General features: G+C 35.8%; 1 protein-coding gene across 3 annotated transcripts in view; it reads left to right on the top strand.

The window, feature by feature from the left end:
* The window catches only part of LOC106142970 (pseudouridylate synthase RPUSD2), a 332,895-nt gene that overhangs the window by 260,032 nt on the left and 46,068 nt on the right, over positions 1 to 26,795 (top strand). For 2 of the 3 annotated variants that reach the window (XM_013344931.2, XM_060945912.1), the window contains exon 2: positions 496 to 800. The exons of the other annotated variant lie outside the window; for it this stretch is intronic. In XM_013344931.2, the coding sequence (XP_013200385.2) occupies positions 594 to 800 (207 nt within the window). In that variant the 5' untranslated portion in view covers positions 496 to 593. The remainder of the gene's footprint in view (positions 1 to 495; positions 801 to 26,795) is intronic. 3 annotated transcript variants of the gene reach the window in all.

The following is a 26,795-nucleotide window of genomic DNA, read 5'->3' as shown; positions in this document are numbered from 1 at the left end:
TTATAAAAGAAACAAATTGCGTTTACTATGAACTCTTGATTCAGGCAGACGTTTAGTTGCACAAAACTTCGAAAAAACAAGTATATAGGTATTTAAAAAGTAAACAATCTTGATAGGTACGTTCTTTTTCTGGAAAAATACATTAAAAAAATTATTTTGGTAAATACTTATGCAAAATTCTAGTTGTTTGCACTATGATGGAAGAGTGAAAAAATAAAAAGTTCGTACACATGCATACATACATAAATCACGCCTCTTTCCCGGAGGGGAAGGCAGAGACCACATCATTCCACTTGCCACGATTCCTGCACACTTCTTTCGCTTCATCCGCATTCATAACCGATTTTTTTCGACAAGCTAGTCGAAAAAAATCGGTTAAAAATTAAACTACGAAAATAATGATTTCTCATTTAAGTTACTACTAGGTTATATAGATAGGCACTTAGCATTAAGGCCAGGGTCCAAAAATCTAATAGCTCACTTCTTTGTCCACAGGTACAGTGTCAGTGCAAATGGCCCGATAGTGAAATTGTGTGAATGTGGAACTTCAGCTGATCAAGCTGGCGTGGTACGGAGGTACCGGAGGGGGGGCGATGCAGGCTGGTGGGGGCTGGTTCGTGCCCTGGGCCATGGGGACAATGGGCTCCATGGGATCAATGGGGGTCCAGAAGTTCGCAGTGGCCCTGCCAATGGGCGGGGTGGTGCCGCTGGTGCCGCCCCTGCTGGCCGCTCTGCCACCAGCCCCGACGCCATTAAGACTGATCGCCCCGCCGCCGATGACGCATGCGCAGCCTAGAAAGGTACGCTTTACCTGTTTATGACGGTTGTTCACTCACGCGATGGATGAATACGTGCCTGGTTAAGAGGATTTCAACTCGAGACTGGTTCCTTACTACTGATTGCCATCCAGCTAAAAATGTTCGAGTCTTGTTTCTGCAGGCTCTTTTTACTCCATAAGATATTGTGAATAATAATTGTATTTAACACATATGTGACATATGTAAACACACTTACACCTAGACGTCCCTAGACTACCAACAACACATAATAACTAAGAAGAAAGCTATCCAGCTAAATTATCTTTTCATTTATATAATTACGTCTACATCCCTTGCGGGGTGACAAAGCCGGCAGTCTTGAAAGACAGATAGGCTACGTTCAGCTTTATGGTTTAATGATAGAATTAAGGTTCGCTTAAGAGAAGAATCCCAAGTTTATAAGCCTATCCCTTAGTTGACTTTTACGCCATCCATGTGACAGAGATGGAGTGGTCCTAATATTTTTTTTTATTAGTGCCGGGAACCACACAGCACCTCCAGGCAAATTACATTCAGTAATATATACAATCCCTTGTCAAAAGCCTTTTCGTACAATTCCACTGGTTTGTTCAAATTATTTCGAGACCCGAAATGGCGTTAGGAACACCCGCCCAGATTTACTGCCTATCAAATTGGGCTTGTAAGTTAGACAGAGAATGCTATGAAACTAAATTTATGGACTGCGTAAAAATACCGTAAAAAAAAAACAAAGAGTTTCTCTTTACTTTGTGGTTTTGCGCTCGTAAATTAAAAATGAATTACAGGAATCAATATAACGGTGATTGTTATTTTGATATAACTTTTTTTACTTGTGTTTATTTTAAACATAACTAGTTTTTGGCTTACTTCTTCGTGACTTCTTCCGCCTCTATAAATTTTAACTTAATATGTTATTACATTGTGTGAGCTATATAACTTAAAATAGTATAAATTTAGGGCGACAATGCATTTTTGTATGTACATATGTTTGTAACTTTCGAACCGCGAGTCTGATTTTGATGAAATTTAAAAGGTGTGTACAATCTGTTAATTGAATTTTCAATTTCGTAAAGCATCATAATCGGTTCAATCGTTATTGAGATATTCACGATTTTTAAAAAAATAAAATTGTTCGCGAAGTTTACGTTCCCGGCGAACGACTGGTAGGATTATAAAAAAAAACCCCTTGAAAATATATATTTGACTCTACTCAAAACCCTAATTACGCCCACATTTATTCCAGTCAGATTTAGACCCAAAATTATTTGGTTACGCTAATATAAAATTCGTCGGTTGGCGATTGTGAACTTTCTCATAATTCGTCCGAACGATTCGTGATTAATTTACGGTCCAAAAAAGACTTTTTGTGTTCCCTTGGAATTTACTTTTGCGTAGATTTGTTTGAAGTTGTAAGGAAATATGAAAACCAGTATTTTATTGTGAAATTAATGGTTACAATCTTGGTGGTGTTGTGAAAGGGAACGGCATTGGCAATGAAATCAAAAGATTCGCCATTGAGTGACTATTGATAGTCAACAAAGTCATCGAAGGGATTAATTAATGGCTAGGAATTAAATGTGTTAAGCTTACAGTCCTTCTTCTTCTAGGCTTTAGTCCGGGTTGCATCCTCATAACTCTGGAGAGGAGCCCGGGGTAGGCCTTTGACCATGGATCCTGGTTTGGTGCGTCTGGTTTTCAATCTGACTTCCGCAACCTTTGCAGATTAATCTTACCCGTGTTGGATCGATCATGGCTACTCATCCAGTTGCCTGAATGTCATTGAAAAATCGAAAGTATTTTTTTTATTTCAACAAAATATATCTAGCCAGTATTTTCTTTACTAAACCATCCTTATCAACACTAATTCCATAAATCCAGTAATATGTCCACGTCCTAACAATCTACTATTGCGATCTAAGCAACACAAGCCGAAGGTTTATTTCCATTGTCCCCGATTCTTATCCCACTACACGAAAAGAAGGTTTGTAAATTATGATCAAAGGAAATTTAATAAAGAAGTTAGACGGAAGTTTGCCGTTGCGTCGGCCTCATTGTCACCACAACCAAATGTCAAGAGCAAAACGACAAAGAAGAGAAAGACATATGGCATTAGTCCTGATTACATCATGAGATCACCACTCTGGAGTATATAGCTCGTGTCAGCTTTTTACCGAAGCGACATTTGCTGACGGATATCGTAACCTATTTACATAGACAGTAGTATGACATACATACATACATTAAATAATGCCTGTTTCCCGGAGGGGTAGGCAGAGACAACATTTTTCCACTTGCCATGAAGTACTGGTATTAAAGGGAACAAGTCAGAAACCTAAGTCGAAGTTATTAGTTAGTAAATACATTGTATGCAGGTTTTATGCAGGATGCATTTATCTTTTGAGAAATAAGCGAGAAGTTACAAGCGAAATTTGCATTTAATTTGCACACACCTGTTCGAGCGACAATGAGTGTAAATAAATAAACAGTTATTTTTAGTTTTTTGATTCGTTTGTTTGTTAAGTAAAGGGTATGTTAAGATGGTTTGGTCATGTGGAGAGAATGAATGAAAGCAGGTTGACTATGCAGATGTACAAGGAGAGTGTGTAGGGAAAGGTCGGAGTCGGAAGATCTAGGCGAACGTATCTTGATCAAATTAAGGATGGCCTGGTAAAGGGTCAGGTCAAGAGTACCCGAAACCGCCGAGCTTGTAAAAGATTGTGGCAAGTGGAAAGAGGTAGTCTCTGCCTACCCCTCCGGGAAAGAGGCCTTCTTTTATGTATGTATGTTTAGTAAAGGGCTCTTCTTTTAGCAGTTGAATAATATTTTTACAGGTAATACGTGTAAATGTATCATCAAGGTTTGGCAGTCAAAATCTACTTCCGATTTTCACCCAAATAAGGTATAAATTTCGAAATTACGAAAATCTCATTATCCTGGTTTCGACTGTGCATTGATTATAAGTGAATTACCTTTTTGTTTTAAAAATTTAGATAATATATAGAAACATTTAAAGGTTTCGTCACAAAATCAGAGTTGAAACTGTAGAATAGATACTTTTTTTTTAATTGGATAAATACAAACAAAAAGAGGAATTTTAAAGCTAATAAAGAATTGTTCAAATAACTTTAATAAAAAGTCCCATAAAAATATATGAGCCATCATTATTTTAGTCAGCATCTTATTATTAAAAGTGATCTATACTTGAGAGAGCTATCATAATTAATAAGAATATACATATAAATAGCAACGTTCATGGGTAGGCAATCTAAAGTTAGCAGCTATCTCTTTCCCACATCAGTGTCAAGTTTATCAGCTATTAATACAAGACAAGTTCTACTGGTACGGTCTAATGTAAATGCTGGATCCAGGCTCATTTTATGCTAAAGTGCATTTTTTCTCACGACCAAGGAATTTAATCTAAGTTACTTATTATGGCCATGATTTTTTTCTCAACTACGTACGTACATTTGATTGCGAACCGATGCTCTTACGGCGAGACAAAACATCGTTAGAGAGACACATACATACATATAATCACGTCTTTATCCCTTGCGGGGTATACAAAACCAACAGTCTTGTAAAGACTGATAGACCACGTTCAGCTATTTGGCTTAATGATAGAATTGATATTCAAATAGTGACGGGTTGCTAGCCCATCGCCTAAAAGAAGAATCCCAAGTTTATAAGCCTACCCCTTAGTCGCCTTTTACGACATCCATGGGAAAGAGATTGAGTGGTCCTACTCTTTCTTTTCCAATTGTGCCGGAAACCACACGACACTAATAAAGAAAATAAAGAAAGATAATAATAAGATAATTTAAAAATTGGTAGAATAAAGACAAACTTTATATGGACTAGTTTTACAAGAGGAAGAGAGCATGGGTTTAGCTATAGGCACGATCTCGCGCGTTTTTATAGGGCTCCAGGGCTGCGATGTGTGGCGCAGGGGAGACCCAAGCGGCACGACGTCGCACAGTCGTTTCAAGATGGTTGACTCTATCTTACCCCTCAAGGGATACAGACGTGATTATACTATATTATAAATCGGATCACATTCCATCAAATGTTAATATTGACATATATATATATGTGAATGCCATACATCTAAATTACGGTAATTCTATGAAGTGTCTCGGGTCTATACCTGTTGCCTTTAAGTCGCACCGTTCCGTAAAAGGTATAAATAAATCGGCCGTCGTCTGCGCTAAATAAGCTTGTCTGGTAAGGCACTAAGACTAAGTAACATATTAGTAAGCCCAGTATTGCTTATATGGCACACTCATAGTACTTACGAGGAAACTAGTTCCCGAGAAAGTGCTATGAAAAGCGAAAAGGTTTGAGCGGACGCGTTTTTCCGTCTTTATATTATTAGCGAGCCCTTTTCTATTAGTATCTTTTAAATAAACATAACATATTATCACGTATATATCCCTTGCGGGGTAGACAGAGCCAGCAGTCTCGAAAAGTCTGAAATGATGATGGAATGGAGATTGAAATAGTGACAGGTTGCTAGGCCATCGCCTACAAGAATCCCAAGTTTATTAGCCTTTCCCTTAGTCGCAATTTACGACATCAGTGGGAAAGATATGGAGTAGGCTGATTCTTAAGTGCCGAAAACCACACGGCACTAAAATTAGTTTCTAAAAGTCTGATCTAAAAAACCAGCATATATATCAAAATTCTATGCGTAGAAGTTCACCTTAACATCACTTATTTTTTGTAATCTACGTTACCTACCATAACAAATTCCCATCCTTGAGAAATTCTTTACATACACCGTTACTTTTTAGGCATTATTACTCGGTGCCACCTATGTGGAATGGCCGTTCATTAATTCAAGCCTATAGCAAAAACTCACATTGACAAATTGACTCGACCAGTTTTATAAGTGAGCGTATAAGAGCATCCTTGTAAATTGCAAATCCAGTTGGTGCATTCAGCAAGGTGCGTTTTGTAAGGTTGTGGTCACATTGCGTATCATACACTTTTACCTTTAGAATAAAAAAAGATTGATTTTCAAAATTGGATACCAGGTATCACTTATTGACGTCACATCACTTAAATAATTACTACCGCTTTCAAAGCTCATGTGTAGAAGAAGCGGCGGAACAAACTACACTGCAGCAGTAGTTAAGTGGAGCGTCCTCCATTCATCCCTTTCTCTGTAATTTTTTTTATTTGCAGACACTACATATTTGCACATATGCAACTATTTTTGCATACTTTTTTACTCCATCTACATTCATAACGTTGCAATGATGACACGTGATTCCTGTAGTTCCAAATACTCTTCTTCCTGCTGACTTTAGTCCCAGTTGCATACTACATACCAGTTGTATACACTACTTTGAAGAGGAATCCGGGGTATGCCTTTGACCTTTTCACAGGAAGGGACTCGCATCTGACGACCTTTGCAGGTAAACTTAAATCGTATTGGATTGATCATGGTTACACATCCAATTACCTGAATGTGCAGATTTCCTTACGTAGTTTTCCCTCCACGGTTAGTATTTAAAATGAACATTTATACTTAATTTCGAAAACAGTCATTGGTACATAACCGAGGTGAGATTCGAACCTGTGCCTTTCTGAGCATTACACATATTAACCGGGCACCTTACCAATTCGAACACCGACGTTCTTGTATTTCCAAATTCCTTCTATATAGCATTTTTACTGTTTTATATGACGACCTCTAGATCAACGATTTTTGCTTCATAAACACCCCTTAAGAATAAGTATATTTGAATAGATCGTGCAATCTCATTGATGTGTACGTGTGAATAACGAAGGCTGTTTTATTTTAACCGCCCGAGCAGAATACTGGGGGAATAATGAACGTGGAATGGAAATTCTGGCCATATGCATTGAATCGGACGAGATCTCGCGAGTGAAGTGAGTTTGAAGTGAAAACACCCATAAATAACACTGGAGATTTCTCGACGGTTTTTGAAATGCGAACTGAATAGCAGATGCCTTTAAAGCTTTTTGAATTTAGCGTTTTTATTTGTATTAAACTAAGTTTCACGCTGAGGTTTGCTTCCGTGGGAAGTTACGAAAAAGGTGCCTACGTTACTCTTGATTATTTCGTCCGTACAGTCCGGGCTTATTTCGAAGAAATCACAAAGAAACCTAACCCGTAATGGATCGTGGCTTTTAATTTGGCATACTATCTGTATTAATTGGTTGCAATATTTTAGAATTTTTGATGAATGGAAAAGATGTTTTTCCGGAGCAAATACTATAAAAAAAAATATTAAGAAAAAGAAACACATTTTAATTTACCATATATTGTGAAAAAACTTTTTAAAAGCACGAATCGTTAAACATCAATTTTTTATACCGCGGAATGCTTTTTTAAATCGTAAATCTCACTGATTTTTACCTTTTTGTGTTACATTTGAACAAGATGCAAGTTTGCTAATTTCTTGCAAAATTAACATGTTACCGCACCTGCTATTTGGGCCTAATGGTAGTCTTTAACTCATAAATCAAAGTATAATTACCATGGACTTGGCTCTTGCTCTGCAGTGCACGATTTTAGTTTTTTTTAAGGGCGTGTTCCTGTTTGGTTTAAGATTTTATTTAAAAATTTAGCGTTAAGGTTAACATTAAAACGAAAAATGTCTACGTATGTTTTTTTATTGTACTAACACCTTTATTATCTATACTTATAATAAATCTGTAGAGAGGTCAATTCTGTACATGGAATATATTTTCAAAATAACTATCAGGGGGTGATTAGTGATCGATAGTGATGCCAAAAATGCAATCAGTAAAATTTTTGTCTGTCTGTCTGTCTGTCTGTCTGTCTGTCTGTATGTTCTTTATAGAAACAAAAACTACTTGACGGATTTTAACGAATCTTGGTACAGTTATTCTTCATACTCCTGAGCAGGTTATAGTATACTTTTCATTACGCTACAATCACTAGGAGAAGAGCAGTAAAAGGAAATGTTGGGAAAACGGGAGAAGTTACTTGATTTTTTAAGCTTCCGTCGCGTGTGCAGCCTTAATGGTTAAAGATACAGCGAAACCATGTATAACGGAAATATTCTACATAAAATTATTAAAAAAATATTCCAAGACAGCATAAGTCTATCTTTTATGGTTGACTCAGAATAACACGTGTAATTCCTAATAGCTTAGCAGTTCGGAGATTTCTGATTATATTTCTTTACTCTGATGTTTATAATACCAATAACACTCACACTCATTCATAATTCTTAAAAATTAATATAAGTACCTATTCAGTAAAAAAAGAATCATCGAAATCGGTATAGAAACACCAAACTTATACATGAAATAAAATACCCTAACAAGCCATCGCGCGTAAATACTGAATCATGCTATAAGGATTATTTTTGCGTAACGGTTGCCGCGCTCGACGCGGCTAGCGGAGGCAGGGTATAAAAGGGGCAGGAGGCGAGCGCAAGCTTCATGACCAAGGCAGCCAGGGGGAGACTTCACGCAGTTCTCTCTTCCAGCCTCCCCCTGAGGACGAAGCTCGGGATCTACCAAACGTACGTTAGATCCCGCCTCACGTTCGCGGCCCCGGCGTGGTACGCATTCTGCTCTGAGACCAACAAGAGAAGACTCAGAGCCCAAGGAAACCAAAGTCTCAGAGCAGTCGTCGGAGCCCCGCGCTACGTGAGGAACTCGACGATGCTCAGGGACTTGAAGTGGGAGAACCTAGATATTCGAGAGGGCGGACGCGTCATCACACAGCCACCTGCGAGGCATCGCGCCGCTGCACTCCGCTCCCTCCGGGCCGTCGGGTGAAACCCTCTACTCGCTGCCTTGCGGCTGACGTCGTCGACCAGTGACGACGCCGCCGCTGATGGGAACTCCCAGTGTATGAAGACGTGAAGACCCAGGCCGTCACGGCCGTCCCATCGACCTGCCTACAGTCGTAGGCAGCGATGATGCCATTGAAGAGGGCCAAAAGCCCTGACCAATCTACTCCGACTCCACTAAGGGAGTATGGGAAGACCCGACGACGCGACGGCAAGACAGTATTGCACAGGCGTTTCAACTTTATTTTCATTTCTTTTTCTTTTGTAAGTTGTAGGTACATATTTCTGGTTATAATTCTATTAGAATATATTTTTTAGTTTAAATAGGCACTTAGATTTATCTATAATAATATTATAAAACTGAAGAGTTTGTTTGTTTTTTTTTAATGTGCTAATCTCAAGAACTACTGGGTCGATTTGAAAGATTATTTTTGTATTGAATAGAACATTTATCGAGGACGGCTTTAGGCTTCCTCGATAAATGGTCGTTACATTATATAACGTCTAGATGCAACTATTAAACTATTAGGAGCGAAGAAATAATGGAAAATGTGAAAAAAATCGTGGAAGGAGCATCCTTGACGGCTTCAAAGATGCACAAAATAACTATTCCACGCGGACGAAGTCGCAGGCACAGCTAGTCTTAAATAAATTGCGTTCTTTTTTATGAACTTTTAATGTCCCACTATTTAATTTTAAATATAATATTTACTTTTTTTGTAAATTCTAAATTAAGTTTCAGATGTTTAACGCCTCAATATTCTCTCAGCATGAGGTAGATTATTTTGTTTAGAATAAAATTATTTCATAAAATACTTTCTATTCAGCTTTTATGGGCTCTGTAATAAAATCTTAGCTCTATAAATTTTCACAAAATCAATTAAATATAAAAAAATCTCTAAACTATTTAAATAGAATTAATAAAAACTTGTATAAAATCACTTTTTTCCCCGAAGGGGTTGGCAGAGTCGACATTGCCGCATTCTTTCGTTACTTACCGATTCATAACTATCTTCATAAAAGCTCGTCGTTTTCGGGTAAATTTGACCTGACCTGTCGCCAAGACATCTCCGTTTTGATCAAGATACGTTTGTCTGAGTCTTCTGAACTCTAAAGTTTGAAATAGCTATTTCAATGAATTTCTACTAATAAGTTTTTGTACACATTATATCGAATATATAAGTGATATAGACGTGGTTATAATTATGTATGTATTTATTTTTTACATAATTTTTGTGCCAAATGTTTGATAAAGTTATTAAAATGGCCGACTCATAAAATTACAAGCCTACTCTACGAAGATGAGAATCTAATAATAATCGCGGTATTAATCGGATCTAAAACGAGTTAATTTCTTGCTACTAGCGCGATGATATCGTGATATTAATCGATTTCACGAGAATTTTAATCGTGAAGTTGATCGATAATATTTTATAGTAGTTCATTGAAATATTTTTAATGATATTATAAATAATGCCTCTTTTCCGGCGGGATAGACAGAGTTCATCTTTCCACTTACCAGAGTTTCTGCTTACTATTTTTAATTTCATCCACATTCATAATTTTTTAAACAATGCGTTAGTTTTATTATTAAATATGTTTTCATTTATTTATGATTTGTTATCATTAAATATTCGTAAATAATCATAAGTTTTATAGAGTGTTACAATGACGCATTAAGTAACTTAAATTAAAAAAAAATAACATGCAATGTCTATAAGAAGGGCTTAGTAAAGCACTCTTAGGTATCGTAGCTTATTATTGTCTGGACTTAATATCTTGTTTTATATTTAAAGAAGATTAACTGTATTCTAGACATGCTCGAAAGGCCATCGTGAATAGTGAAACAACATGATAACACTTATCAAATAGCACCGTGTTGAGAACAAGCCTCACTTTGATTGTGACCCCAACAATGGCTGACAAATTGTGAACATCTCTCCGCCGTCAAATAACGCGGGATTACAAAGTCAGCTGTTTGCTGAACAACGATACAATCACAAATATAGACTAGACCACTGCAACAAAACTCGAACTACTATTAGCTGGCTGAAAGATGGAATTGAGATAGATAGACTTTATTACACCATAACAGTAAAACGTACTATAACAACACAAAATAAAATAAAAAAACATAAAGTTTCAGAATTATTCCAAATTTGAAATTGAATTTTACAATCTGCGTTGAAATTGGAGAAGCAGTTGTTATATACTACACATATGTATATGTATACATATATATACTATTAATTTTATTTCCGCTACTAAAACAGTATGGACTTCTTTCCAAAACTGTTGTATTCGAACTGTGTGTGATATGATCGTCATTATTCTTTATTAAACTGTATTGTTAAAATACACAATTAAAGTTGTTCAAAATAGAGTGGCTTTTTCCTTAATTTCAGCATGTTAATTCAAGTATAAGCAGAAAAATCTTAAAACTATCTATCTTGATCTATGTCTCTGGATACAATTCTGTCGGCAAACATTTGTGCCAACCAGTTTGTTCTAATTAGCAATTGTTTGGTAGAAACTAATGAATTTGTATTTCGAACGCTGTACGCAATTTTTTTTTAAATTACTTTGATGTCTGGAATTTGAAATTGGAATAAAGTTTGATTTTCAAGTTTTTTTTTTAATTGCCATATTTGTGTATTTCTTTTGTTGTTAAACTAAAAATGTGATATCCAAGCAATTAAAAAAATCTTGTGTCAAAGCAAACGAAGAACAGTTTTATTTTCAATTTATATCAAAAACAATTTTCTTCATTAACTGAAACGTGGCGAGAACGTGAATAGAACCTCTTTGAAACTTGGCTCTCAACAATTTTCTGCGTAGTTTATATAAATACTTTTAATTAAATAAGTTTTTGTTGCAATGTCACCTACAACTGTACGTATGTCTTTGACCCAAAGGGTTTGTTCACATCGAGACTAGAGTAAGATACCCATTTTATATGCGCCATAATCGTAGCCAGTAACCATACGTCAAATATAATAATTAGGTATGCGAAAATCTGTCTGTTTGTGAATATCGCTTTGAGGGATAAACCGTTAGTCCGTATTTGATGAAATTTGGTAAATATGCATAAAGTTACAAATCCAAGTTTAAGCATAGGGTATTTTTTTTTCAATGATACGAAGAATAAACAAAGTGTAGTGATTTGCACTACACTTTGTTTATTCTTCGTTTAACTCTTAAATGGTAGGTGACGTTTTGAAATGGTTAAAAACTGTAAAAGGTTCGCAGATTTTAATGTTCAACACTGCAACACACAATTCGCGGGTAACGAGTAGTTTTAAATAAATAGGTAATTTTTGTCGCTATTTTAAAATGTCGCATCGCGTCTGGTCTCGGTGTGAACTGGCCCTTAGTGCCTCAAGTCTATTGCAGTTTTTCCCAGAAATTATTTATTACTCGCAAAGTTGTACGGTTTCTTCGATTCCTCGTAAAATGAGTTTTAAAGTTTTTATTGCAATATGGTTTAGTACCATAGCAGTAATATAAAACTATATTTATTGTTCTTTAAACTCAGAAATAAGATAAATAAATAAACAAAAGTCCCTTCTTATTGTACTTGACTATGCCTGTGTATGGAGAACATTCCCATTAATATCGTTTCCCGCGGGATTTCCAGGAATTCCTCTCAGTGCACTTTTATACCACATTTATAAATTTAACCCTAAATTACACTGTCACTATTTGAATCTCAATCGATACAGGTTTTTAGCCCTTTCGAGACTGGTGGCTCTATCCACCCCGTAAGGGATATAGACCTGACTATATGTATGTATGAATACGTTCTAAGCATGATAGTATCAAAGGAAATCCTAAAATAGCGTTGTCTACTGCAGTATGCAAATAGCCACATTTTTACAAGAAATATAAACAAGTTTCTGTACTGACAGGGAAAAGGCAAGTGTCGTATGTAAGGCTTTGCGTCGACGCGACGATCTTAGATCTAGACCTCTAAAATTATATTCTAGACCAGCCACAACGGTCTAGGATGCGTTCCTACAGAAACAAGATATGCGCCAAATCATTTTAGACTACGTCTAAAATACCATATAAATTATATATATGTATATAGGTACGCTTGTCTGTGATATTCCTCCGGTACTAAATTCCGGCCAGGGCATAATGAGAAAACAACTTTGTCTTATTGGCCTGAGTCTTTGTGTTTATCTATATAAGTATTTATTATAAAATATAGTACGGTTGAGTTAGTATCTCATGACACAAGTCTCGAACTTACTTCGAGGCTAACTCAATCTGTGTAATTTGTCCCGTATATATTTATATTTATTAAATTATTGAAAATACAAAGGATTAATTTAAAGCATATTTTTTTTGCTTGTTGTCAAAAATATGAGTAAGTGCGAAAAGTTGTACGAAAGAAGGATTTTTTAAATGTAATAACTTGATTTCGAATTAACTTTAAGTTTACCTAAACTTAGTTACTTAGCTAAGTACCTACTTACCAGTTCTCGTTGCTTAGCACATGCATGCAACTATCGCTGTCCCGTTTCAAGTTATAATAAAAATGCGGAACAGCTACAGATTTTCACGCGTTAAAAATGGTGTTGCGCGCGCCCTGCTATCCGCTGCAGTTACTTTGTATTATATACTAGGAAATAAGGTTTCATAAAACGTTTCCAATTACTGGATTTGAAGTCCAGTCAAGGTAATTACGACAATACAAGTCTTCTTCCTGGAATTGTGCTTCCTTTAGAGAAATAATCTTATTTATATACGTAAGCTTGAAAATTTTAATTTGCAATGAAAGGATGTGGCTTTATATTCTAAGCTTATCAGATTATCTATGGATCTTACAAGTCAAGCAAGCACGCCCCAAGATGGGTTAAACTTTAATGACATTTAAATGGGGGTTCTAAGACGAGAACACGACTGTATATAATACAATATGGTAATGCTGGCAATAAACTTGGCGTTATTAAATACAAGCTTCTGCCTGCGGCGTCGCTTCCGAGGGAATCGTGAGAAATTCGCGCCTATTTTTCTGTGTTTGAAGCTTTGTCCAAGTAAGGATCTATTTGAATCTCAAGTCCATTATTAAGACATATAGCTTACCGTGGCCTATCAGTCTTATCTGTTAGCTCTGTCTACACCGTAAGGAATAAAAACGTGATTGTAAGTTTGTTATAAGAAACTATAAACTTTACTGTGTCAGATTTATCACTGTAGGTGATAGGGATGTGTTTAGAAATAGAAATAGACATGAGATAGGGTGAAGTCCCGGGAGGCAGTACGTAAAAAGGTTATCCCCTTCTTAAAAAAAAAGGGAATGTGTTTTGTTTGCACATTTTTTTAGTTTTGATCTTAAATAACTAAAAATACATCCGGTATTTTTACTATTTCCAGCTGTACATAGATGTAACCTTTTTAAATGCGTACTCCTTATTGATTTTTCAGCACCTTTCGCTTTTGTTTTTCGGCGGCTTTCGTTGGTATTGTGAAACAAAAACGAACGTAGTTTTATTGCAACATGGTTTTATTTAATTATTTTCGTAAAAGGAGACTGCTACATGTCCATTTAATAGGCCAATATCACTCGCTGACCGTTTAATCGAGTTAAACATGTTAAAAAGTTGAAGTCTGTCAGTGGTTCTCACAGTGGCGAGTGCAACAATTGTATCATCTTAAATGAAAGGATAATAGTCTTTATTGTAAAGGTCTAAAGTACTAAGTCGTATGAAAAGGCGCGTCATTTTTCAAAAAGACTTCGGAAAGGGATTAACGGTATAAGCGAAAGCGGTTTTAAATAACGTGGCTGAGGGGATATTAATCTCTTACATACATACACATACATATAATCACGTCTATATCCCTTGCGGGGTAGATAGAGCCAACAGTCTTGAAAAGACTGATAGGTCATGTTCAGCTGAATCTCAATTCTATCTTATAGCCAAATGGCTATAAGATTTAATTGAGACATGTTGGAGATGGATGGAGATGCAATGGAGACAGGTTGCTAATCCATCGACCAAAGTTAGAATCCCAAGTTTATAAACCTGTCTCTTAGTCGCCTCTACGACATTAATTAGGAATGAGATGGAGTGGTCCTATTCCTTTTTTTATTGGTGTCGGGTACTTAACACACGACATTAATTTATTTCGTCCTCGACCTAATTACAATTTTATGTAAAATTCTTTTAATTTTTGTTCGATGAATTAATAGAATCTTAAAATATCAGCAGACTGTTTTATTCTATTTATCAGTCCGAGCCATCAATAATCATTTCCGCTACCTCTTATCACATTATAACTCGTCTCAGTTTTTCCCTTGAACTTGTATTCTGGTTATTAATTGATTCATTGATTTTTCTGGCCATCTTTTTTCAACTCGATGACGTATGACAGTGCCTGCAGTCCTCATGGGGCGATGAATTATACCCGTTCTTGCAACGACCATTCCTATTTTCGTAAAAGCCTGTTAAGGGCTGAGTGAGACTAATGGTTTTCGATTTCACTTGTATGGTTTTTGCAGAGCCCTTTTTAGTCTTGTGCGTTTTTGTCTTTTAAGCTGCGCGAGCGCAAATCAAGTCTTTGTCTTTGACGGGAGTTGAACGAATTCATCAAAGATTTGAAAGAGATGAATGATTTGAACAATATTCTGCTTTACTTTATGTCGTTTTAAAATGTTTAGCTGTAAATATGCTATGAATTTGTCACAGTTTAAGTTGCTATACTCGTAAATATTGAAGATTTAAGAACTAAGAAATTTTTATTTATAAATAGTCCTTTTTTGTCGCTTTCCGCATGTTAATTATACACTACTTGACATGATGTAAACTGATTGCCAACTTTCCAAAGCTTTTATGGTCATGTGCCTGCCTGTCACCTCTGATTGTCTATTAGTTGATATCGTGAGATCCTACAGAGAGAGATACAATTATCAGTTGCAAATCACACTTATTTGTTACTTTTTGTTATTTTATTCCTAAATATCTGTTCAATAAATATTGTTTTGTTTATAAATTCGATTGACGATACGCCACCCAGACAAACCTACGCATTCTCACATATCAAATTAAAATAATCCAGATACAGTAAAATCAAATCAATAAAACATAACGATGAGCCAACGATAGTATAAAATAAGGAGAAAACAGAATTGACGCTATGTGATTTTAAACAATAGAAAAGATTTATAGTTTTGTTTGTAACAAATAGTTAAACTTCGAAAGATACATTTTAATTTGGAATGTGACCTACACTAGTATAGTTTGTCATCTCGTTAATAGTAGCAGTCAATTTTTTTTTAAATATGACTTTCCGTGGTTCATGTACCGTTTTTATCCTCGCCTTAAATTAACAATGAATATATAAGTATTCTCTACTTTAGCCATCAAAGGTTTTATACAGAGTTGTTCGCGAATAACGTAAAACCAACTTGATCGATTTCGATTTAATCTGGCTAAGAAATATACGAAATCTTGAAGACTCACATATTTAACGTTTTTATTCGGGGATTTTTTTTATCTGTTTTATTTGTTTAGCAACGGCTTTTGTTCGCAACGTTAGTGAGTTTTCTCTTGCCTGCTTGCTTCTGGAAATTAGCAGCGTTAGCAATATCTAGTTTAATATGATCGAGGAACGCAGCATTGAAATAGAATACCAATAAGACCCCAGCGGAGCTAACATGGCACGCGCGCTGTTTCACTTTTTATTATGACGTAAAGCGGGACAGCGATAATTAATCACGCGATAATTACGGCGTCGCACGTACCATTAAAGTCCCTCTGAATTACGTTACAATTAAACAATTATGATTGTATCACATAATCATGTGAGTAAACACATTTTTAGTAAGCTATACTTCCATGAACTAATTAGTTTGTGGTTAAGAGCTATTTAAAATTCGTCACACGTGGCGAACAAACGTTTAACAACTTAACGCATGAGAATCGAGTGGGGAAACGATTGGGAATCGGTAATCGGGTAGGAATCGGATAACTCGATTATAAAATTGAGCGAATCGCTTGCATTATAAATATGGAATGTATGTATACTTTTACGATTACTTCATACGAGTTGTGATACCAAATATCGTTGTGGTAATGGCAATGAATACTTAATATGTGCAATTTTACAGATGAATCTCGTCTGTATCCACTACGAGGTAAACATAGCCAATGTGAATGGATATAGATGCGATTTTACGTATGTATGCATGTAACTTAGCCCGAAAGTTCGAGACTTGTGTTATGGGATACTTACTCAGTGACTTGTTTTACTAACTCAGTGACAATTACTTCTACTTGTTCCTCCTGGCTTTAGTCCCGGTTGCTTCCTCATCAGCCTGTGGTATACCTTAACTCAATGAAACTACATTGTACTATGATAAATACTTAAATAAATGAATAAACATCTAAGACCCAGGCCAAACAGAAAAGTTCGTTTTTCATCATGACCTGACTGGGGATCGAACCAAGGACCTTTTGGTTCAAAGGCGAGAATACCACAACTGCGCCAAACAGGACGTTTATTGATGATGAATTATGATGATTTTTTAGATAAAAATGTTAACCACTGTAAAACCATAATTAATTTACGATAACACGGTATTATTATTTACCTATACTAAAATGACAGTTAAAATTATTAATAAGGCTCGTGCTGTTTACTGTTTCATTAGCGTTCATTATTTCATATAACTAGTTTGCTTATTTATGGGGCTAAATTAATGTGTGTGTGTGATATCCGCTTATTATTACATACATAATTAATTGTCACTATTATAGTAAAGTAGCTTTTGCCTGCAAGTTCGCCCGCGTGAATTTTCTTCATAAAGTGACAAATTTAACGCCACCTACAAAAAAGCGATGAAATTAGCACCTCATCAAAAATTTTTTTTATATTGATAAACTAATGGATATATTTTAACTGTAAACTAATTCAGTATCAGTAAAATCAATGAACAAAATATATGTCTGTGCGCTTCACGTATGATGAGTTTTTAAAATAAACAAAATTGATCTCCCATTGCTGACAGAGAAAACATGACATCGGCCATTTTTCCCAACACGACAAATTAATAACGTGCCTTATCAACATTACATAAAAGATCAAAATCGCCTGTGCGTTTAGTTGTCAATAGCAAAAATTATCGATATCAATCGATTTAAATCACGGGAAGTAATGTAGTCGTGTGCTTGGAAACCAATTTCCTGCGCCTTTCATATTGAAATGTGAGTGGCGCCCTCTTCGGCAAATAGACGGGAATTTATGATGCTAGCCCATTTGTATGACATAATAGAACATCTTTAGACGTCTTTTCTGTGTACAAGTGTAGTATTTTTCATATTATTATGATAAAATTACACGAAAATACGCTAGTTGAATTTAGTTGCTAGTGCTTTGTCATATAGTCGCCGCCTACGACATATTCAAAATCGCATTGAGGGGTCCATTCTTCTCTATTAGACGATGTTTTTGATATTATTATTGGATTCTAATTAGTTCCAGCTAACTGATATAACAGCTGAACTATATAACTATAACTGATATAATAGCTGGACGTTTACAATCAGTCTTTTCAAGACTGTTGGCTCTGTCTATATTTTAAGACATATAGACATAAATAAATGTATGTTTGTATTATAACTGATGCCCAAATAATAATATTTATCACTTAAGACATATACTTAAACATGAATAAATGTATGTATGTATTATAACTGATGCCCATTATATGTCCATATTATATCAATTTTTATCAAATAAAAGGCAGTGTCCATAATACAATTTGGTGTTGCGTCACCCTTATATTGAATATATACATATATACGCCCTTATATAGCTTCAGGCCTCCGGAAATAGAATGTGAATGTTTCAAATGTTTTCCCATATAACTGAAATCGTTTCTTTGATCGCCAGTATATGTCAACTGCAGATACTGTGTTCTCGTTTTGCAGTGAGTCAACTAATGAAAATGTGTTTCGAGAATAAAATATTTGAAATATTATTTTTGTTAACAATTCTTGTGAAATTAATATTTTTGCGAATGAATACATTTTTTTTTGGTTTTTTTTTCTTTGATGGATTGTAATTCATTTTAAATTGTAATTGAAATTGATTTTTGTATTATTTTATGCTGTTCCTGTTAACGAACCTTATATGGAAATATCATACATGTTTTTGTAGGAGTTCACCAGGGCAATTGTTATTTTGGAACAAGTTAATTTCCTTCATTCCTAAATCATGAACCTAACACGGAAATTTCCATGATGTGAGGCCAATTTACACCTCATATGTAGAACGTCAATACTGTATTTTATGAAATAACTAGCTGTACCCGCGACTTTGTCCGCGTGGAATAGTTATTTTGGGCATCATAGAAGCCCTCAAGGATGAATATTTTTCCCCGATTTTTCCTCTTTCCTTCCTTGATAAATGGTCTATTCAACATAAAAAGAATTTTTCAATTCGAACCTGTAGTTCCAGGGTTTAGCGCGTTTAAACAAACAATCAAACTCTTCAGCTTTATAATATTAGTATAGATATATATATCACCTCTATGTCCCTGACATGGGTGGAGGTGGTATAGTAGCCTTTCAGTCTTTCCAAGATTGTTGGTTCTATCTACCCCGTAAGGGATAAAGACGTGATTATACGTATCTTTGTTAAAAAGAATAAAAATCAGCCAGATTTATTTCAATAATGAAATTGGCAAAAACCCGCATCAATATCCTCGCCAAACAAGCATTCGATTGAAATTGACTACATTTATCGCTGATCAAAATGGACGGCTGTCATTTGGAAACAAGATTCCATGGTACTTCACTTGATTTTGTATAAAATGTATTTGAAATTCCGAAAATACTGGAATGTCCTGAAGACGAAAAGTGTAATACGAATAAAATAATAACTATCTCTTTCCTATTTTAAGGAACATTTAAAGAAAGTTCAGTTCTGTTTTGAGGTAGTAGTTGGTTATCTAAAAAATAAACGCGTTCTTTTAAGCTTAATCATTTTTTCAATTCCATCTTAAGCTTAACAGCTGAACACTCCAAATCTACAAGACTATTGGCTCTGTCTACCCCGCATATTAACGTGATCTAGTACTTATTTAATTTTATACTAGATTTTTTGACGATTTGTATCCGGACTTGTTTTACCGAGCTTCAGGTACTAAACTAGAAAATGATTTTACGGTAATCAGTTAAAAAACACGTGGAAGACAAATATTCTGACACTGGCTAACTAAAGTTGGCCCTTCATGTTATTTTTGGGGTATTACAGTTCGTAAAGTCTCATGAAAAGAGTAATGAGTGTGGATGAAGCGGGAGAGGTGTGTAAGGATCGTAGCAAGTAGAAATCCGTAGTCTCTGACTACCTCAATGGGAGACAGGCCTGAAAGTATTTATGCAAGTCTAAAATAGCCCATATTGATGATTTATACAGAAAAAAGCCGTGTAGTTCCCGGCAGCAAAACAAAAAGAATAGGACCACTCCATCTTTTTCCCATGGATGTCGTAAAAAGCGACTAAGGGATAGGCTTATAAAATTGCGATCCTTTTTTTAGGCGATGGGCTAGCAACCTGTTACTATTTGGATCTCAATTCCATCATCAAGCCGAGCAGCTGAACGTGGTCATTCAGTCTTTTCGGGCTCTGTCTACCCCGTAAGGAATATAGACGTGACTACATGTATGTATACAGAAAAAATCGGCCTAAGGTTGCATTTATATAGTGGCTTTTTCTTAACCTTTTTTCTCGTCCCGTTATCGTCATCCATTATTTATTTTAAAAAGTATCAGAAATCTACACAATGCCAACACAGGAGTTTGAAAAGGGTCAGTTTGACCTTCAGTTTTATTTCCTTTTTTTAGTCCAAGAGCGAAAGGACATGTGACCAGGAATTTCTACAAAATCGTACGTACCGCTGTCTCCCGTACTGAATTAGAAACATACGTACATACATATAGTCACATCCATATCCCAGCGGGGTAGACAGGGTCATCAGTTTCGAAAAGACTGATAGGCCACATTGTTATTATAAAGCTGTTATTAGAAACACAAGTAAAAATTGTTTAATTTGCACATAAAAGATGAATTTAATATTTCTAGAAAGACCTATTCCCTATATGTTTAAGTAATTGAGTAGATAGAGATAAAATGCCTTTTACAGATCGTTGACTTTATCTACCCTTTAAGAAATGAATGATTTGTATTGACTATGCACGGGGTTGAAATTGCGATGAAGAAATAATTTCTCTGATGACGGCCTCTGTGGCGCAGCGGTAGTACGCTTGTCTGTGACACCGGAGGTCCCGGGTTCGAATCCCGGCCAGGGCATGATGAGAAAATAACTTTTTCTGATTGGCCTGGGTCTTGAATGTTTATCTATATAAGTATTTATTATAAAATATAGTCTTGTTGAGTTAGTATCTCATAACACAAGTCTCGTACTTACTTCGCGGCTTAGTCAATCTGTGTAATTTGTCCCGTATATATTTATTTATTTATTTCCTAAATTAAAAATTAAAATTAGTTTTCCTATTGGAAGGTAGGTTTTAGCAATAGGGCAATTAATTATTTATCGCCCTGAATTTTATCAAGTGAAAGATCATATTCATTGAATCGGACTCAATTGCTCTTCGGATCTTTTCGATAACTTTGAAATAGTTATTTGGTTCTTTGCGTTCCAGTCAACCGAAAATAATTATAAAATAAGAAAGAATAATTTTCATTATAAAAATAACATATGTAATTATGTACATGAATATGTTGAGTTATAAGCTCGGGATTCTTATTTTAGGCGATGGGCTAGCAACCTGTCACTATTTGAATCTCAATTCTATCATAAAGCCAAACAGCTGAACGTGATCTACCAGTCTCTTCAAGGTTGGCTCTGTCTATCCCGCAAAGGATATAGACGTAACTATATGAATGAATGAATATGGTGAGTTAGTATCTCGTAACACAAGTCTCGAACTTACCTCGAGGCTAACTCAATCTGTGTAATCTGACCCGTATATATTTATTTATTTATATATGTTCCAATCTTACAGAGCACAGAATACAATACAATCATGATTCTTGACAGGTTAAATTTAGATTTAGACAGTTAGATTATTATGGAAAATAAAAGCTACTTGGTAAGGTACTTAAATAAGATAATTTAAAAAATTACAGAGAATAGATGAATTGAGTACGCTCTTCTTTTCTCCACTGACAAGAGTAAGCCGTTTTTAAGAAGAAGAGTAAGTTAGGTAACTTGAGAAAATTCCTCAAAATATATCCAGCAACAATAACAAATCAGAACATTTAATGCATGCGGAAATGTGCCAATTCTACTTTAATCACCAGTCAAATATACTATGGTCTTAACATTGAAAAGATCGACTCGTAAATAACATCGAATGAACGATTCGATTAATTTGTCGCTACGATCGGTTGGTTTTTATCAAGACCTCGTATCAGAATGAGAATCGGTGCGTGATTGCATTCAGCCTTGCGTTTAAGGTGATAAGAAATTAGCTGACAACACGGAAAGCTGTTTAAGTCTGATACTGTAGTACATACATATAATCACGTCTATATCCCTTGCGGTGTAGACAGAGCAAACTGTCTTGAAAAGACTGATAGGCCGCGTTCAGTCGTTTGGCTCAATGATAGAATCGAGATTCAAATAGTGGCAGGTTGCCAGCCAATCGGTTTAAAGAAGAATCCGAAGATTTTAAGCCAATCCCTTAGTCGCCTTTTACGACATCCACGGCAATAATATGGAGGAGACCTATTATTTTTTCTATTGGTGCCGGGAACCACACGGACAGTACTTTAGTGGATGTAAGAAACGTACATATTGAGCGTTGCTTTCGACGCTGTTTTTAAAATGGCTTCCACGCTGGTCTTGTGGCGAAGAAGATACAGCTGCCTCTCGTCCCATGCAGACTGTACAAGTCAATCAAGGGAAATGCTAATAAACTCGGTATTCTTTTTACGTGATGGGCTAGCAATAGCAACTTGACACTATGGGATTATTTTTAGGCGATAGGCTAGCAACCTGTCACCCTTTGATTCTCAGTGCCGTGTAGCTGAACGTGGCCTTTCAGACTTTTTGAGACTGTGGACTCTGTCTACGCCTTAGATACTCCGTAAGGGACAAAGTCGTGATTATATGTATGTATGTCTAAAATTATATCACCTAAGCGTAACGTCCCGACGACGTCGCATTGGTTCAGATACATATTTTAATTGGATGCTTGGAATCAGTAAGTCGTGGCAATATTTATTCTTTTTGTGACTGCCTTCTATTTAGCCATCTCCTACTCCATCTCTTTTGCAGAAAGTGATATGGGATGGACGCCATATGTAACATATGATTCCTAATTTATACCTTCTGGAACATCTTAAGATCATCATCAGTGTAATATTTCTTTAAAAGAAAAAATAGCTTAGCTTTCTCTCAGTGACAAGCATAATTTCTCGGAAGCATTCTCGGTTTCCTTTGTGTTCGCATAAACTAACGAAAACTCAGAAGATAAATGAACACAGATTTTTTGACCCTAATTTTACAGATCAGAATTTATTTACATCGCTCAATTCTAAAGTCAAATAGCGGAAGCCCATTTTTATAATACTCTTGTGTTATTCATACTATTTTCATACAAGAAACTATTTTCATACGTTTCAATATTCCGATAAAACATTCCACAAGTATATTAGCTCCAGTATCAATTAGTAAGCTGTATACATTTTTACAGTCTCTATCCGAATATACTTGGAATTTTTTTTAAGCGATGGACTAGCAACCTATTGCTATTTAAATCTTATATTTCATCATTAAGCCATACAACTGAATGAGACTTTACAGACGTGATTATTATGTGTATCTAATACTCAATCTATGCAAACATATAATCACCTCTATATCCCTTGCGAGCCTTGAAAATACTGAGAGGCCACATTCAGCTGTTTGACTTATATGTAATAATGTCATCCACATTCCACGTGGCCTTTGAATCGCTCTCGGTCTCTGTCCATTCCGCAAAGGATAAAGTATGCATTTTAATTTAGCCGAATAATCGTGCAGTTTCAATTCTGTGACCACTTTAATCTGCAGGATATTCCACCTTCATTGCGAACCCTGCCGTCGTCACAGTTTAGCATTGTTGCTCTTTTTACGGTCGGCATCGTTAGCTCGAATTTCGTCTCGCCTTTTTTTTTTTTTTGTTTTATCGTATTTTCATTTTGTTTCGCTTGGGACCGATTTGAAAAAAAGAATGGGTTGATAACGAAAGTTGCCCTCGCAAAAATTTGGTGCTGTGATCGTTTTAGGTTTTTTTCTCGGGCGAGTATTCCTCATATATGTCACGTCACGGTTGAATGGCTCCAATTTTATTAAGATGAGTGACAATAATAACAATACATACTAATATCTAAACGCATAAACATTTCTATATCTTTGCCAGATGTACCTACATTATGTGGTGCTGAGTGGTTCCCGGCACCAACATAAAAAGAATAGGACCACTCCATCTCTTTCCCAAGGATGTCGTAAAAAACGATTAAGGGATAGGCTTATTAACTTGGGATTCTTTTAGGCGATGAGCTAACAACCTGTCACTATTTGCATGTTACATATCTGTTAAAAAAAAGTTGCGTAAGCGAAAACATTTACCGTTCCGTTTCACATCACAATAAAGAGCGAAACATCGATATCTTTTGGCGCGATAAATACGGCGTCGCGCGTGCCTTTCTACGGGGGTTGATCTGCTATTTTATCTTAAACTAGCTGTGCCCGCGACTTCGTCCGCGTGGAATAGTTATTTTTGGCATCATTGAAGCCTTCAAGGATAAATAATTTTCCCCGTTTTTTTTTCACATTTTCCATTATTTATTTGCTCCTTATAGTTGAATCGTGATGTTGTATAGCCTAAAGCCTTTCTAGATAAATGGTCTATTCATCGCAAAAATGATATTTCTATTCGAACCAGAAGTTCCTGAAATAAGCGCGTTCAAACAAACTCTTCAGCTTTATAATATGAGTATAGATTTGTATCATATATCATACCATGAGTACACAAAACAATTGTTCCCCATGACTATAGTACGCACGGGCGTCTCGTCTAGGCACTAATTGCGGGCCCTAATTAAAATAGAAACATAGGAGGTTAATTACATTACTCAGTAGGAACACGAACAAAGCTGATGTTTACACAAAGGAATATATATATATATATATTTACTACTAGCTGTGCCCGCGACTTCGTCCGCGTGGAATAGTTATTTTGGGCATCATTGAAGCCCTCAAGGATGAATAGTTTTCCCCGTATTTTTATTCACATTTTCCATTATTTCTTCGCTCCTTATAGTTGCTGCGTAATGTTATATAGCTTAAGCCTTCCTCGATAAATGGTCTATTCAACACAGAAACAATTTTACATTTCGAACCAGTAGTTCCTGAGATTAACGCGTTCAAACAAACAAACTCTTCAGCTTTATATTATTAGTTTGTTTGTAACTCATAGATATAAGGATGGTAAAAGACTACTGTGTCGTGTGGTTCCAGGCAGTTTAGAATAGGACCACTTAATCTCTTTCCAGGGATGTCGTAGGTAAAGCCTTTCTAAGGCTAAGACTATTGGTCTATCTAAGAGATAAAGACGTTTAAAGATTTAAGGCTGTCGAAGTTGCTGTCTGTAAGTATGTAAAAGATTGCATTATTCGAATTTCTAAGAATTCTTGAAATTTTGCATTTATATAGCTCAGACATGTATAAGATTAACTCAAGTTAAAAATTTATAGGCGATTTTTAGGCGATGGGCGAGCAACCTGTCACTATTTGAATCTCGATTCTGTCATTAAGCTAAACAGCTGAACGTGACCTATCAGTATTTTCAAGACTGTTGGCTCTGTCTACCCCGCAAGGTATATAGACTTGATTGTATGTATGTATGTATGTATAATTTATAGAAATTCCAGGCTGACTAAGTCGCTGGGACCAGTAGTTTTTCATAAACGCTTCTTCTAGATTTACTTTGAAATTATGTTCCGGCTATTTGCTAAAAAAATATTCTTTTAGCCATAACTCTTTTTCCCGCTAAGCCTTAAAAAACTTATTTCTCGGTTTCTGAGTTACGGCCCTTTGTTGCCGCCGTGCCACATAAAACTCCACTAAATTTACAATTTTAACGCTTAAAGACTCTTCAAGAACTTGCTTTTGCTAAAAAAAAACACCTATCGATTTTCAATATCTATAGAGTCTTTTGAAAAACTTTAATCATTGTTGACCTAATAAGGAAGAAGTTAATTTGTAGTAAAAATTTTTAGTGCAGATGAAGACAATAGTGTTATTAAGGTAATTGTACTAAAGATGAGACGATATGTGACCAGCGCGGTTAGCATGGCACGCGCGACGCCGTTTCCATCACGCAATAAACTATCGCTGCTTCGCTTTTTATTATAACGTGACATGGGACAGCTATAGTTGATATAGCTTTATTTTCTTATATAATAATTAGTATTATTTTTCTATAATTTGAAATATACATTGTACAAGTAATAACACGAATACAACATTTAATTGCCGAAGTAGCTTTTTTTAAAACCTTTAATTTTACGCAAAATTAAAAACGCTGTACATACTTACACATAATCATGCCTATATCCCTGGCGGGATAGACAGACCCTGCAGTCTTGAAAAAACTAAAATGTCGCGTTCAGTTGTATGGCTTTATAATGGAATTGACATTCAAATAGTACAAGAAGATTCCCAAATTTGTTACTTTTACCTTAGTCGCCTTTTACAACATCCATGAGAAAGATATAGAGTGGGCCAATTCTAAAGTGCTGGGAACCACACGGCATTAAAATAAAGCAAGGGAAAGCCTTGTAACTTCAAAACAATTGTAAAGCTGCTTCATTCGATTAACATGATGAATGACTGACTACCAGAGTTTAAAAAAATTATCAAATTACAAAACAATCATCAAAGAAAATAATAATCACAAACAAAAAAACATACATAAAATCACGCCTTTTTCCCGGACGAGTAGGTAGAGACTACATCTTTCCACTTGCCACGATCTATGCATACTTCTTTCGCTTCAGCCACATTCATAACTCTCTTCATGCAAGCTCGGCGGTTTCGGACACTCTTGGGTACCTGACCCTTTGCCAGGACGTCCTTATTTTGCTCAAGATGCGTTCGTCTAGGCCTTCCCACCTCGACC

This window comes from Amyelois transitella, chromosome 2 (assembly GCF_032362555.1).
Source record: "Amyelois transitella isolate CPQ chromosome 2, ilAmyTran1.1, whole genome shotgun sequence".
NCBI classification, from domain to species: Eukaryota; Metazoa; Arthropoda; class Insecta; order Lepidoptera; family Pyralidae; genus Amyelois; species Amyelois transitella.
Note: the sequence above shows the minus strand (reverse complement) of the source record. Positions and strands in the feature narration are given on the sequence as shown.